Consider the following 16,878-nt stretch of genomic DNA (forward strand, 5'->3'; position numbering starts at 1 on the left):
AAGGTTCCATCTTACTAACTAAAACCAATGCTTAAGAGTTAACCGTGCTGAACTTTCAAAATAAGACCTAAACATACTCTTGGAAATGAAAGCCTTTATGTTTAAGACAGCAGACTATTGCAGCACTGGGAACAATTGCTGGAAATGGGACTACTTTGGCCTTACTGAAATTTTCAAACAAAAAAGAAGTCTGAGTTTTCATTGTTACTAAGTTGTTAGCTGATCCAATAGTACGCAATGATTATAGCATAAAGAGAATGTTCCATATTAATAATTAACCTAAACCAATATTGAGAGGAGAACGATGCAGGACTTTCAAAATAAAATCCAATCCTCCTTAATAAAATAAAAGCCTTCTTGTTCAACAAAACAATTTATTGCTGAATCAGGACATGCCGCACTCCCAGACCCCAACCAGTCAAGGACATGAGGCTACTTGATCCTTTCGAAATAAAGCTTACTTATATTTTCTAAACAAAAGCTTTGATATTCCATTATCTATACCCGCTAATCTGTGCAGGAACTGGTGCCTATCTCCAGCAGTCATTGGACAAGAGGCGGGGCACACTCTGGGCAGGTTACACAGGACAAACAGCCATACATGCACACAGTCATAGAGTGTGTGCGTGTACAGTTAGAGAGACCAATTAAACTAACAATCATCATGTTTTTGGACTGTGGGAGGAAGCCGACGTACCCAGAGAGCTAAATAGAATGTACATTATTAGAAATGCAATACCTGGTGGTCCAGTAACAGTTCTTGCATCATCTCCCTTCGTGCCTTTAGGTCCTTGTTGTCCTAGAACTCCTGGAAAGCCATCTCTTCCCGGTTGACCTGGAGTACCTAAACAGGACAAAAAAGTAATAAACACTAACACAGTTTTATCAACGAAGATGTCTCTTTTAGTAATGCCTGGAAAAAAGTGACAAAGTCTTTACAAAAGTCAAGTCACCTCTGGTCTTAAATGGCAAATTACCTGGTAAACCTGGCTCACCCTTAGACCCCAGTGGGCCAATGTAACCTTTAGGAACACATAGCTCTGCTTCACCTGATAAAAAAAGCCCAGTTTTTATTTAAAACCCACAACTGAGGTAGAGATGGGAGCACCGTATTAGCATAATAAAATAGCTGACCTGGAGAACCTGGCCGTCCGGGGACTCCAGGAACCCCTGGAAGTCCCTGGTTTCCTTGAACTCCAGGTGCCCCCTTTAGGCCAGAAAACCCTGGGCCTGGGGGACCAATAGGACCAGGGAATCCTTTGGGTCCAGGAGACCCCTGATAACCTTTGGGACCGGGAAGTCCTGGGCAGCCACAATCCTGCTAAAATACACATTTGCACCAAGAGATGCAACCTACAGCAGCCTGAAAAATATTTTTGCTCTTTCATTTTAAAGACTTAAAATTACATTAGCTTGAATTTTTTGAAATACTAGTTGTACTATTTACACTAAGTGCAGAAACAAATTTGCTGAGTGTCATACAAAAGTATAGTGAAGCCCCATAAAATCAGTACTCATACTAGCCATAATTTATACCACACGTAAAAGTTTTAAGCATATGCATACTTACTAATGAACCAGGTTCTCCCACAGGACCAGGAAGGCCATCTTGTCCAGGCCCACCTGTTCTTCCTGGAGGACCAGCATATCCCGGTTCTCCTTTGTCCCCCTTAGGACCTTCCAAAGACCAAAATGACATGCAGCACGTGAATCAATCCAGGCATGTAACATTATTCATCCTGTGCCTCAGTGCGGTAGAAGAGTTGCACAGCACAGGGGAAGAAAGACTTAGCACAGGTGGCGAGGACAGCACAGGGAATTGTGGGACGCTGTCTACCAGATCTGGACTCGGTTTATGCTGCACGAACACAGGAAAGGGCCAGAAGCTTTGCCACAGATTCCAACCTCCCAGGCAATGTTTGTCACACTTCCATCAGCAAAATGATACAGCCACATTAAGTCCAAAACAAATAGACTTAAAAGCAATTAATTTTCTAAAGTTGCGAAAATAGTCATTAATCAATAATCAGACACTCACATCCCATCTTATCTTCACACTCACACATACCCCTCCTCATACACACAGTAACAAGATCACACACACACACACACACACACACACACACACACACACACACACACACACACACACACACACTGTGACACACACATATAAACTTCCCCGATGACAATCAAATAGACCACCATACTCTTTCATAGAGCATTCAGCACAAGCTGCACTTTATGTAAATACTACATGCTACTCTTCCATGTACATTTTTTTCTTTCCAAGGATGTTTATATCTTTATATTACAATTTGTTTTTCTCCTGAGAATATTATACTTTTAAGGGCCTCTTCTGGCAATACCTATTTTTCTTTCTTTATGTCTTTGTGACATTTGTTTGAGTTTCATATGTAGCTATATTATGAGCCAGATGTTTCAATAAACTCTTGTTGTGTTCTCATAATGACAATAAAGATTCTTGGCTAATTATGCGCTGACAATTACAGCCTAAGATGTATCTAGTTCCTTTTTTAATTAACATACAGCTGTATGCAGTGTTTGCCTTCCTCTATCTACCGAATATAAAAAAATTAGACAAAACAAAATCCCTGAAAAGCCACATCTTCAGTGTAATACGTGTTTTTAAACAGAACGTTCATCTATTAAGATAAGTGAATATCAAAAACATGCTTACCTTTAATATCTCCCATAACTGAGTCACCTTTTTCACCCTTTCTTCCTTTTTGACCATGGCTACCTTGCGGGCCCTGCAAAAAAAAAAACAATGTTAAAGATTAAATACCTCTTCTGTGATTACATAATACAAAACAATTTTTGTTATAATATTTTGGTTACATTTACTTCAAGTAAATTCCTTACATCTAGCCCCCTTGAGCCTTTATTTCCTCTCAATCCTGGGTCCCCCTGAGGTCCTGGAAGTCCTGGAAGTCCTGGAAGTCCTGGAAGTCCTGGATGACCAGGTGAACCAGGTGTTGCCACAATCCTCCAGTCCTGGGTACATTGACATTTTCCTGGACAACCTTAAGGATTGAAACGACAGACCACTGTGTGACTATTTCTCATCTAAGGCTTTTAAAGTTTCCTTGGTGCCTGCCTCTTTTTTGCTGTTTTTTTATTTCTTAAACGTGTTTCCTTAGTCCACTTAATGTTGCCCTTATTAGGGAAGCAGATGGTGCCTCGTGTCTTGTCTGGCTCCATGCTGTTTGGTTTTTGTTGATTTATTTTTGCTCTTCGCAGTGGTGAACACATTAATGTCATAGTTTATGTTAAGTAAAACACAGATAAATTATCATAACAGTGCCAAATTATTTTTATTTAGGCTTGATGCACCTGGGTCTTGCCATTCAACTACAAGTAGAGTTAGAAAAATTGGAATGTCACAAATACATACACCATTTCTTGTTATTTATTTCAGCACATGAAACTCAGATATTATATAGATTGATTACATGTACATTTAAATATTTCAAGTCTTTGTTTCCTATAATTTTGATTATTGTTGTCTAAAATCAGTATTATATTGTGACAAAATTACAGTATATTCATGGAAAATTGAGTGGAAGGAAAACGTAGGAAAAGGTGCACAAGCAACTGGGAAAACCTCAGTCTCAAGAGGATTGTCACCAAAACCCATTCAAGAATTTAGAGGAGCTTCACACAAGGTGGAATGAGGCTGGAGTCGGCCCATCAAAAGCCACTATGCACCACTGAATCCTACACATGGATACATTCCTTGTGTCAAGCCACTCCTTAATCAGAAACAACATCACAAGTGCCGTACCTGAGCTAAGGAGAAAATGAATTGGACTGTTACTCAATTGTCTAATGTCCTTTATATAGATAAAAATAAAGTTTTCATTTAATTTGGAAATCTAGGTCCCAGAGTTTGCAGCAAGAGCAGAGAGGCTCAGAATCCATATTGCTTGAAGAGCAGTGTGAAGTTTCCTCCAGTCAGTGATGGTTTGGGGTGCCAAGTCATCTGCTGGTGTTGGTCCACTGTGTTCTACAGTCAACTCAGCCATTGATGGCAGGACATTTTAAAGCTCTTCATACTTCATGCATATGCTGATTTTATTTTCCAGCATTACTTTGCACCTGTCCACACTGCCCTAGGTACCAAAAGTTGGTTGACTGAGCATAGTGTTACTGTGTCTGATTGCCCGGCATACTGGCCTGACAGAAAGCCTGTGAAGAATGTAAAGAAAGTCTTGTCTAGAAGAAGATGAGAGACACCAGAGCCAACAATGCACATAACCTGAATGCTGCTATCAATGCCGTCCGATGAATCTTTATAATGTCTGAGTTTCATTTTCTGTAACGAGTGACACAAAATATTAAACTTTTTCATAATTTTCAAATTAGTGAGCCGTGCTTGTATATGGAAGGTAACAAAGTCGCACAGTCACTAACCCCATCAGAGACCTCTCTATTAGACATTAAACAACACAACTGCACCAAAATGTTGATCTTAATTTACGTTTAGCTGCCACTAGGTGGCAAACTCCAATCATGTTCGTGAATTCTGTTTCAAGTCATGCAGATATGTTGAAGATTGTCCAACCAGTGGGCTTTCTGAATTACTCGAGAATCCAGCAAGAATGAATTAAAAAGCCTTTATTGTACTTTATTAGATAGTGTGATAAAATAAAAACAGCATGAGGATTACTGGTGATATAAGAATAAGACAAAAAAGTCACTTTGCCACACTGTAAAATCAACCCGAGGAAAGCAGCTGGCCCAGATGGTGTCTCTGGAAGGATCCTTTCCTCCCCCACCACCTGCCCTTTCCACCTCAGACTGAAAGTTTAAAACAATTGACTTTTAAACTTCTTATGGCCACTAACTGACTATAATACTGATATGTATGTAGATATTTTATCATTTATCTATTGCAAATTATGTTAATTCCCCCCCCCCCCCCCCCCCCACCCCCTATACTTGTCAAATTGTCCTAGATAATTTACTGTTAACACATGCTTGGTTAAATTACCACTAAATTACCACCAAATTAAACTTTCCTGAATATCACCAGGGTCATCATTTTTAAAATCCTATAACTTGCTACCAATCAAACTTCTATTCTGGATGTTTTTTGTCAACATGCTCAGCACAAATGACAGAAAAATACATCTGATTTTGTATCAATACAGCAAAACAAATTACCTCTGACTCCTTTTAAGCCTTTGTTTCCAGACAATCCTTTGGATCCTTTCTCACCAGGTTCCCCAGGAGAGCCAGGCTCGCAGTAATAATCTGCGGGGTTATCGAGTCAGATATGTTGAGTAACATAAACTACGTCTGCAGCAGATTTCTTTTTCTTTTTTTGAGGATTTAATAACTTAGTACTTTAAATAATTACTTAGACATCCTGGTCAGGTCCCAGCACAAATGCCGCATCATCCCCACAAACAAAGCAGAAACAAAGTCATTCAAAATAATGATTTGCAGACAGTTAAAGAAACATGTTTTGCTCTGAAATTTGTTGATTTAGCATTGATTTGCATATAATGTCTTGTATACCTTGTGGACCAGGGTGGCCTTTGGCACCTTTTCCTCCTTGGAGTCCTTTTGCACCCTTTGATCCCAGAATTAAAATTATTTCATTTGGATCAAACATCCCAGGTTCCCCCTTTTGGCCCTTTTCACCATGGGCACCTGGATGACCAGGGGGACCATGTGCCTCTAAAGGGGGAAAGGAAAATCACGTGAGACTTCACATGATGAAAGACCAACCATTGCAGTTTGTAATCTATGTGAACACTAAATTTATAAAACTTAAGAACATTAACATATATGTTTCAAAACTTTTATTCTATGGACTAATATATCATCACTACTCTTGTTGCTCTTGCCCAGAAATTCTTGGATAAATGGATGTTAATTTATCACATTTTAACACATACAGTGTTTAAACTCTGACCTGGCAACCCTGGTGGGCCTGGAGGCCCAGGCATGCCCATAAACCCGGGCTCCCCATGGGGCCCAGGGGCACCTGGATGTCCCCGGTCTCCTTTAGCGCCTTAAACGTATAAACATAGAAGAAGAAACATATTGATTGTCTGATTATTAGAACGTAGGGTTCTGGACACGGGCTGAAATTTTAAAAGTTCCAGAAGATAAGGGGGAGCTAATCCATTTAAAGCTTTATAAGTTAATAAGAGAATCTTAAAATCTATTCAATAAAAAACAGGCTCATTCAAACAGGCTGGATCATTTGAAGTCGCTGCATCTGTGATTTATCCAGGCCTCTATATAATGAATTGCAATAGTCCAAACGAGATGTGATGTATAAACATAGAAGAAGAAACGTATTGATTGTCTGGTAATCCGCTGTAGGAAAACAGTATGTTTAAATAGAACCGAATACCTTCTACGTTGTTATGAGTTTGAAAATGCATGATGTTTTGTATTTATTTGATATAACAAAATTTCGTTATACTGTAAATGCTCCTGCTTTGTACACTGTGCAGATAAATTTGTTAGCTGCGGTAAGAAACTTCTGTTAGTGTTTGGCATCTTTGGGCTACTTGGGGTTAAATTGTTATTCTGGATGCCATTGATTCGGCCTTCATTACCACATACTGTATAGAAAACCTTGTTTTATCATCTTACATCCTTTAATACCAACAAGGAACATTTTTCTAGGACGTCCTGCTGCTGCATGCAGTTTTTTATGATCAATTGAATCTGTTTGTTTGTTTTGTTTGCTTTATCTGTGGGTGTCACTGGGTATAACTCATCTGCTTGTAACTGGATTATGATTAGACGTAATTAGATTTGATGGTGTTGGATAGAGTTAGACCGAATGTGATACACTTTCGGTATATGTAATTAAACTTGAATTTGACCATTTGTCTGAAATGTCCATGATATTTCATTTGTTGTAAACTGTTGTTGTATAAACAAATCAAACTGGAATGGATGTTACAGTGAATCACACACGTTAAACGGTTATTGTTAAAATAAAAGAACTTATTACTGGGAAGAGAAAATACTTTATGTAAACTATAATTTTTTTTCATTTACAGGAATATTAATTCAGCTGATTTCTGTTCTTTTTTAATTGGAAAAGTGCACAAAGATCATGATCTCACCTCTCACAGCACCTTTGTCGTAAACCTGTGGACCGGGGAGACCTGGATCACCTGGCCAACCCTGTTAACATCACACACATGACTGGAAGCTGTGGTTATGAATGTGAAGGGGCAGCTGAAAAACATTCTATCATCTATGAATGGTTATCATGTTACATCATTTACTGTACAGTGAACGACTGCATCACTAAACAGCCACCAGAGGGCAGCAGGTAACAAAAAACACGTTTGCTTCCTACTTTGACATCCAGTAATATTCACTAATTAGAATATGCATCCCAGTCAGGCTCGTTTGTTAGTATAAAAGTACCTTTTAAGAATAACAACATTCCAAAGTACATTTTAATAAACTCACATGTTTTTAATTGTTTATTGGTCTGATGGAATACTTTTATCGTTGAGGAAATTAAATGTTGTGTTTGCATAAGCCACAAGGAGAAAATGACAATAATTAATAGAAGGACATGCCTGATACACATCCGTGTGTAATTAAACTACATAATGTGTTTAACTCAGTCAATTCAGCATGTAAGTGGAGTTTTTAAGGATATTCTAATTTATTGAACCTGACTGTAGCAGTTCTATCCAGAAAATGAACATAGCTGTTAAAAACCTGCTACCCATGGCATTCTGATCTGCTATTTAAATCTCATTAAATACCAAAAACATCCTTTAGTAAATCCCACAGCAAACTGATTAGATGGTGTACTTAGTTCACCTTTTCTCCAATACTTCCAGTGGAGCCTCGAAATCCCTTGTCTCCTGGGGGTCCCTAAAATCATAAGCAATGTACAATAACTTGAGTAAGATCACAGCATAGGCTCCATGAAGGTGTGATGCTACATCAGGTGTACCTCTGCTCCTGTTGATCCATGAGTTCCAGGCAGTCCAGGTAAACCCTAGAAATGTCAATAAGTACCTGAAATATGTATTTTTGTGTTTTCTAAGAGCATCTGGAAATATAATTTACTTGACTGACCCTGTCCCCTGGAAATCCAGGGATTCCTTTCTCTCCTTTAGATCCGGTTGAAGTGGGGCTGTATTTGGCACCCTAATTTGAAAATAAATAAATTAATAAATAATATAAAACAAACAAATTTTTCTCTTCCACACAACTGATTGGCTTGAAAAAATATGTGCAACTCACACGTTGTCCTTTTGGTCCACATGGTCCTGGAAGGCCTAGAGGCCCCTGAAAGGCAAAAAGGATGAGATCATTTAAATAGTAAAAAAGGCTGAAATGTGCTCATGAAATGTCATTTTAAATAAAAAACTGTTGTACTATGTTAAAGAAATTTAATGAACTGCATCACAATAATATAATAAAAATAAAAATGTTGCTACCTTCTCACCCTTAGTGGGAAGATATTCTGGAGGGATTCCTTCTCTTTCTGCCTGTGCTGGTGGGCCAGGTGGCCCCTGTTCACCCTAGAGTCAAGAATTAAACATTAGGTTTTATTCATCCTCATGTATGTATGTATGTATGTAGGTAGGTAGGTAGGTAGGTAGGTATGTATGTGTATATATATATATATATATATAGATAGATAGATAGATAGATAGATAGATAGATAGATAGATAGATAGATAGATAGATAGATAGATAGATAGATAGATAGATAGATAGATAGATAGATAGATAGATAGATAGATAGATAGATAGATAGATAGATAGATAGATAGATAGATATGAACTGACCCCAGTAAGACATATGCAACAGAAAGACACTGAAAAAACGGTCACCAAACAGTAGAATGGTTCTTACAATGTCACCTTTGGGACCAGCAGGCGATCCTCCGGGGTCACCCTGCACAACAAGTAGATCTTCAATGACTGTGGCTTTGAGTTGGTTCATTTGTGAAAAGTTGAAAGAAATGTTCCTTTGCAGCATAGACTTTGAGGCTACTTACTGGTGGTCCTTTCAGGCCTTTAGGACCCTCAGAACCCTAAGAGAGTGACACATAAATTATTCTGTGTTTGCACAATGATGCACTGGAGTAAAAGGTCTCACATAAAGATTCTTAACCTGAGGCCCACGAAGTCCGGGAGGGCCACGGACACCTTTAGATCCAATGCTACCTGGACTGCCCTGAGTTAAGAACAAATTGTAAACAAGAGATCTTTACATAAGCCTTGACCGTTTTTACATTTTGTTACTTTAAGCTCATACATTTTTTTGGGTTTTTATTGTGACAGATCAACACAAACCCGTGCATAATTGTGAACTCAACTGAAAAAAAAATGTAAATCCTTTGCAAAGTTTTTTTTACAGAGGAAAATTCGAAAGATGTGCATTAGTCTGTCTGAGTGGAACTTTATGGGAGGGAAATTCTCTGCAATTGGTGCTGTCGTTCTTTTGGGTTAAAGCATCCCCACAGCATGATACCACTGCCACCATATTGAATGACGGGGGTGACGTTTTCAGGGTTATGAGCAGTGTTCATTTTCCTCAACCTATTGCTTTTTGTATGTTGGCCAAAATTGTTTCACTGTTGGACACATCTGACCAGAATGCTCTCTTTCCGTTTTTTGTGTCCACTACATGGTTTGTAACAAACTACAAAAGGGACTTCTTATGGCTTTCTTTCAGCAGAGGATCACATATAATAGCTTGGCGTCAACAAATCCCCCTGTCTGAGTTTTGCATCTCCACAGCTCCTTCAGAGTTAATGTGTTTTATGTGATGGTAGGCTGGCTGCTTACATATACACAGGACACTTCTTTCTTTTTTAATGTTATGTGCTACTTTGTGTTGATATGTCACATAAAATTGCGATGAAAAACTAAAAGGCTTTGCATAGTCTTGCAGCAAATGTTCAAAACCAAACCTACTGATAGTCCTTTGGTTCCATCTCTACCCCGTTCACCCTGTGAAATGAATAGGGAAAGTAGAAATGAAAGAAAGAAAGAACAATTTAGGTGGAAATATAAAAGTATAGTTTATATATACCGAATGCCATGCAAAATAAATCTTGAAGCTATTAAATCCATGATTTCTGGCAAAAATAAAAAGGCTAATATTGACAAATCAGAAGAAGGATACTTACAGGAAGACCTGGAAGGGCAGCTGCATGAGGCTCTCCTTTACTTCCTTTAGCACCACTTAATCCCTGACGAGAAGAGAATATATGGAGGACATTTCTGTTATATGTTTTTAGGTATTAATACAATTTAGTTTTTCATCAAGCATATGCCTGTCAGATAAACTCAGGACATTGATATGAAAAAAACAAAAACATTAGCTTATCTAGATGTTATACTATGACACCTTTACTTGCAGGTGTTTGCTTTATTTATTAGTATGTTCAGTATGTGCATGCTCCTTCTACTTAATAACAGAGATGTACTCACCGGTGGCCCAAGGAGGCCATCCAGTCCAGGCAAACCAGCCTGTCCTGGTTGGCCTCTGGTTCCATTACAGCCATCCAGTCCGGGTAAACCCGGCTCACCCCCTGCCCCAGGATGACCCTGAGGGGCAAAATGAAGTAATGTTGAATTCCAACTAAAGATTATTGGAGGTGACATCCAAGGCCTTGCTGGCACTAAATGGAAAGCTGGCATTCACTATTTTTTTTTTAAATAAGGTGGCAAAAATTAGACTGTATCCAAATCTTAGCATATTTAAAAGCAGTAAAAAAAAGCAAGTTAGTATTGAAAAAACCTTATGATAGGTGACAAAAAGCAAAAACCTCTGAAGCAGTGAACAAAATTTTTAGCATTAAGAAGAAGCAAGAATAATTTAACTTAACAATTCATTTATATAGGTTTTAAAACCTACACAGTCCCTACAAAAATGCTGTTAATTTTCAAACATATTTATTGTTAGCGTTAATAAGATATATTTAATACTGGCATTTGTAAATACATGTAGAAATAAACCCACCGGAAATCCATCATGACCCGTGAAACCAGGAATGCCAGTCAAACCCTGAAACATGCAAAAGAATAATTCTAAACGAGGTAATTGGATAACACTAATGACTTATTTTGTCAACGATTTGCAATCACACTGCAACATCCAGCATGGATTTCAAGGCTCCTTCCTATCTGTTACTTTAAAAAATTTAAGTGTTCACATGAACACTAACAGGGTCTCCTTTTGGCCCTTCTGGGCCATGTGGTCCTACTGCTCCGATCCTTCCTTTCTCTCCAGATGGCCCTTCTCGTCCTGCCGGTCCAACGGGACCTCGGAGACCTTGCTTTCCGGGCTTGCCTGGAGGTCCCTGCAATTTTTTTTCATTGTTAGAAAAAAAAAATCCTAAATATAATTAATTAACGATTATATTAATGAATTAGTGTATGAATACACAATGAAAAAATGTATATATATATATATATATATATATATATATATATATATATATATATATATATAAAAACACATAACTTATCTGGCTTGGTGAGGAAAGACAACAGCTGTGTTTCTTACCCGTGCACCTTTGGCAGGAAAACACAGACACCGAGAGCAGTCTCTGCCTTGACATGGGCCTTCAGATCGACCCTTTAGAGCAAAAACACAGACAGTAGCTTGTAAGCTGGAAAAAGTCAGCATTTAAAGCTGCGGTTGGGTTGAAAATCCTGCCTGTTGATGAAAACTGCAAACTGACCTGTTTCCTACACTGACAGGAAACATTACAGATAACCCTGAAAAATGTCAACACTCGCAGACAATACTTTCATAGATAACAGCAATGTGACCTCGCTGTGAACATGTTTGTACTAACCTTTTTATTCTCGCTGATTTAGAAGTATTTCCATCGACATCCAGGTGTGTGTGTGTGTGTGTGTGTGTGTGTGTGTGTGTGTGTGTGTGTGTGTATGAAACACGTGAACACGGTTCGAAGACTAAACATCTTAAGAGTCTAACATTGTGGTTTGCATCATATTAATGGTCTACTATACATTGAACAAATTTTCATTATAATCATTGTTGCTGTTTTGCCATCAAATATTTATCCCTCTTGTGTTTAGCTGCTGCTACAATAATTTGATAATCAATTTGACCCCGTTGTTATTATTGATTCTACACTCTCAAGATGCAGCCATGCATCCAAGGCATCATTCAAAGTTACAAAGTTATGTGGGCTGCCTAACTCAGCTGTATTTGCTAAAGGCAGACAAACAAAAACAAAAAACAATTTATGTGCTGTCATCTTAGAATGGCTGATTAATGTAACCTGTAGGTTTTTAGAGGAAGACACAGAGTGAAGTGTGAGACTACTCAGCCAGACCGGGACTTCATTAATTTAAAAATGATCTGATTGATTCCTGGTTGGTATTGAATGATTACAGAACCTGTGGGTCTACTGTGATATACATTCAACAAAACCCTTTCCTTTGGCACCCACATTCAAAGTCTGGAAGGCTTGCTGACCTAAATATACCGTTTTATTTTGTGCTGTGTTAAAACTTTAACTGGAGGATAATGAATATCGTCTTAAAATAACATTGATAATGTCATAAAAGTCGCATTTTGCCAGAAATTATTTTTTTGCCTTAATCAACTTGATAACTTATTGGCGCAATATTCTGTGTGTTTTCCTAAAAACCTGAAAAAAAAATTATTTAGGACATCATTTTAGGAAGGTGACAATATTAGAAACAGTCATACATAAAATACAGTTTTTTAGGTGCATCAATTGCAACAAAGAATCCTTGTGGAAACAGATTGCCTGATCACCTGAAAATAGTACTCCGACTAGGATAGGGGCAGAATGTGAAGCAGAAAAATGAACGTAATTAACATAAATCCTGTTTGTATATAGCTCAGTAAACAACAGGGTTATCCTTGTGCCCCTGTGATAAAAGTGTTGTTTGTTACATGCAAATGTAGACTTAGTTTTAGCTGCTCCGGTGATAGAAACGGGAGCAGCATTGTTTACAGAACACAAACTATACAACTTTTAACCCTACTTCTGTTCAAGACTTACATATATTTTACTACCTTGTGGATAAGATAGCTTACACTTTATAAGTATCCATAGTATTTATGTACTGCTGTACATACCATACATTCAGTTTGAAAATATAGAATGTGGATTAACTACATGTAACTACATCACAGAGGCAAACGTAAGCAGCAGTATAATGAATGTGAGGTGCTTAAATGAAAACAGTAATTATAGTCAAACAGTGAGCACCTGTGCTCCTAAATTATTCACAAATCATCTGCATTTCAAACAGTTTTCCATTTGTATAAAGTAAACATCTAACAAAAAAAATATAGCTAAATATGAACATTAAAAAAGTCCATGATTTTTAGCATTATATATTTTTCGTCATGAAATTAGTGAATATTTAAAAAAATACATATAGGTGTTGAGGCCTTTTTTTTTTTAGAAATATCAGAAAGGTGTATAAAGGTGTGTAAAGAGAATACTTATTATATAGATTCTTACTGCTCTGAGCAGCTGCACATTGATGACCAGGAAATGGATCCACCTGTGAACAAAACCACAGAATGAAAAAAAATTTTTTTTTGCAAAACAGAATTTGTTTTATTTAAAACAAAAAAGCAGGAAAATTTAATGTACTGGAGTTAAAGTACACATTACATACTTCCAGTGGTTCAAGACTGTGTGAATCTGTTGATCAACTTACACTGTTATTTCCTTATTTTCAATTTATGGGCAAATTTATCTATGGTAAAAAAAATCCTTAATTGCATGATTGCAATATAAAGTAAAGTAAAATACATGATCTTACTTGCTACTCATGTAGTCTGTTTTTTAACTAATACTAACTAAAAACAAATCTAAATGCACTAATAATTTTGTCAATCCGAATTTTAAAATTAATTTGACGAAACAGCGTTTGTGAGCAGATAGTGGTAAGCTTCGACAGCAAACAGATTTGTTTTGATTAACTGAATAAACCTGAGAAGATTGCTTTTATTCAAGTAAACAGACCTGCATAACATTTCATGTGAACCTACCTGAGGTATTTCAGATTTTGTTTGCTGTGTAAGGTGACGTAGCAGAAAGTATGTAACAAATGCATACACTACCAGACAAAAGCTAGGACTCACCTTTGTCATTCAATAGCTTTTCTCTATTTTTATGACTTTCTACATTACAGATACATAGTAAAGACATCAAAACTAAGACTCAAGTATATAGAACTATCAAACACAAAATTGTGAATCAACTCAGCCTCCCCCTTCTCTTTCTGGTATCTAAACACCATTTATATATATATATATATATATATAGATAGATAGATAGATAGATAGATAGATAGATAGATAGATAGATAGACAGACAGACAGACAGACAGACAGACAGACAGACAGACAGACAGACAGACAGACAGACAGACAGACAGACAGACAGATAGATAGATAGATAGATAGATAGATAGATAGATAGATAGATAGATAGACAGACAGACAGACAGACAGACAGACAGACAGACAGACAGACAGACAGACAGACAGACAGACAGACAGACAGACAGACAGACAGACAGACAGACAGACAGATAGATAGATAGATAGATAGATAGATAGATAGATAGATAGATAGATAGATAGATAGATAGATAGATAGATAGATAGATAGATAGATAGATTGTGGGTGTGAAGTTCTTTAACCTGCTGAAGATGTTTTTTGGGAAATATGACATTGGCCTCTGTGCTTGCTTTGGTATCCAGCTGTGGTTTTGGCTTTGGCACTCTTGCCACTCTTGCATTGATGCAAATTGTGTCTTTCTCACTGAATCATGGACACCAACCTTAGCTGAAGAAAGTGGGGTCTACAGTGTTATAAATGTTGGTCCAGATTCTTTTCTGACCTGCTTATCCATTTGTGTGTAATGGTTCTCACTTTGGTGTGCTGGAGTACAAATCCTGATAAATATATTTGGTACCCATTCCAGACTAATAGCTGTCAATGACTTTGTTTCTCTTTAGACCTTGTGTGTCTTTGGATGAGAACATGTTGTTTGAGGACTTGAGCCAACCATCTGTTGTCACACAGGTTCTGTTTGATTGTTTTATTGATTCTACAGGTCCAGCAATGATCAGGCCTAGGTGTAGCTAAGGAAACTGACCCAACATGCCATAGGTTATCACAGTTACATATTGAATTAATAAGGTTGACAACAATATTTTCAAATAGAGTCAGGTTGGTTTGGACAGCAATTTTCCCTTGATAAAAGAGATTAGATTTTGAAAGTTGCTTTTTGAATGTACTCAGATTGTATTTTTTTATGATGATCTGAAACATTTAAGTGTGTCCATAAATGAAAAAAAAAAACCTTTTCAGAGCATTGTGTATATTACAAAATGTAAATACCTACGTATACACATGGCTAGAAGCACCCATATCTGTTCAGACTCCTTAATCTCATACCTATTAGTAAAAATGAAATACAACCAATTTCTTTCATTGGTCATTTACTAATAAAACAAATGCCAGCTTCATGTCATTTAATTTCAGAATAAACTCAGTTGTTCTATGGAAACCTCAAAGGTCTGTTATAAAACATTAATGAACCCAGCCTAAAGGAGACTTGGTGTCACATCAAGCAAACTTGGATTATTATTCAACATTTCAAGACACTCCACTGTCAAAAAAAAAACTACCAGAACATACTGTAGTTGCCCGCAAAACTGACAAACCGACTAAAAAAGAACATTATTAAGAATTTAACAAGGGAATATGTTGACTGGACACTTATTAATCAGACACACAACAAATCTCAGCAGATATTGCATTGAAAGCCATTGCTGAAGAAGGTCATAAGAAGGCCAATTTGGATTTTGCCACAAGCTACTCAGAGATGCAGCAAACATGATGAAGAAGATGTCCTGGTGAGACGAGTGTAAAGTTGAATTTTGTGACTGTTATGCAAAATCCATGGAGAAAACTAAGAGGTGTCACCATGAACACACCATGCTCAAGTTCAAACATGGTTTAGAGAGCACAATGCTGTGGGATGACCTGTCTTCAACTGCGACAGAAAGAATCTGGTTAATGTTGAGGGAAATATGGAAGGAGATTTAGTTAATTATAGGGTGATCATAAAACAAATGTTCACCTTCCAGCAGGACAACAATTCAAATCATAGCCATTGTTTGTAGGATAGTTCAGTTTAAACATAAATCAGTGTGTTAGAATGGCTCAGTCAAAGTCAACCCTAAATCCAAATGAGAATTTAAGGCAAGACTTAAAATCGTGACGTTAAGATACACCATTCATCCAGTGTGACTGAACTGAAAATATTGAGCAAAGAATGGGTAAAACAGATACAGATGACACTGTTATGTAAAGAAGAAAAGGGCAATGGGCTCACCAGAGGGTAAAAAAAGTCACAAAAGGTACTTTGAACGTCATCTTTCCTTTTCTCTGGGTGCTTAACAGTGAGAGCTGGCCTCAGTGCTGACCCCTTTGGCAGACAAAAAGAAACATTATGCAAAAAAGACGCGATAGCCAATTGTCAGTTCCTGTTAAATTGCACTATACTATTTTCTAAGTGCTGAGTAAGGGGGAAAATTGCATTTTCACAAGTGACATTTAAAAAATGTGAAAAAACACTGACATTTCCAACAGATCGTTAAGGTTGTAGTATGTTTTCACTCACCCCTAACAGAAAAATTGACAACTCACCAAAACACCAAATTTATTCACATGGATGATTCAGCAGATTCCCACATAATCCGTCTCACAGTCGACAAAAGACCCAACTGCCACTGTTTGTCACTGGCAGGAGTAAGATGAGCGCAGGGATATTGTTTGGGGTGAAGCATGTTGGCGA

At 37.4% G+C, this 16,878-nt stretch overlaps 1 protein-coding gene across 1 annotated transcript; it reads right to left on the reverse strand.

The window, feature by feature from the left end:
- Nucleotides 1-543: 543 nt before the first annotated feature.
- On the reverse strand, nucleotides 544-16,828 carry LOC105935917 (collagen alpha-2(IV) chain). Its single transcript, XM_036137774.1, has 29 exons — nucleotides 16,731-16,828; nucleotides 16,417-16,509; nucleotides 13,521-13,563; nucleotides 11,552-11,623; nucleotides 11,211-11,345; nucleotides 11,006-11,050; nucleotides 10,474-10,590; nucleotides 10,170-10,232; nucleotides 9,955-9,990; nucleotides 9,149-9,211; nucleotides 9,033-9,068; nucleotides 8,888-8,929; nucleotides 8,466-8,549; nucleotides 8,269-8,313; nucleotides 8,101-8,172; nucleotides 7,976-8,020; nucleotides 7,840-7,893; nucleotides 7,122-7,182; nucleotides 5,948-6,046; nucleotides 5,548-5,709; nucleotides 5,387-5,395; nucleotides 5,191-5,280; nucleotides 2,887-3,047; nucleotides 2,702-2,774; nucleotides 1,571-1,677; nucleotides 1,135-1,321; nucleotides 978-1,049; nucleotides 740-844; nucleotides 544-569 (listed from the first exon to the last, which is right to left on the reverse strand). The coding sequence occupies exons 2-29, from the start codon at nucleotides 16,455-16,457 to the stop codon at nucleotides 544-546; spliced, it is 2,145 nt and encodes a 714-aa protein (XP_035993667.1). The 5' UTR covers nucleotides 16,458-16,509; nucleotides 16,731-16,828.
- Nucleotides 16,829-16,878: the final 50 nt, after the last annotated feature.

This window comes from Fundulus heteroclitus, chromosome 6 (genome assembly GCF_011125445.2).
Source record: "Fundulus heteroclitus isolate FHET01 chromosome 6, MU-UCD_Fhet_4.1, whole genome shotgun sequence".
Classification (NCBI taxonomy): domain Eukaryota; kingdom Metazoa; phylum Chordata; class Actinopteri; order Cyprinodontiformes; family Fundulidae; genus Fundulus; species Fundulus heteroclitus.

Excerpts from the sequence above, each read along its gene's own strand:
- LOC105935917 (XM_036137774.1), bottom strand. The coding sequence starts at position 16,457 with ATGACGTTCAAAGTACCTTTTGTGACTTTTTTTACCCTCTG. Across the intron at positions 7,183-7,839 it reads CTGGAAGTATTGGAGAAAAG|GGTTGGCCAGGTGATCCAGG; the intron begins GTGAACTAAGTA and ends TGATGTTAACAG. Across the intron at positions 6,047-7,121 it reads CGACAAAGGTGCTGTGAGAG|GCGCTAAAGGAGACCGGGGA; the intron begins GTGAGATCATGA and ends TATACGTTTAAG.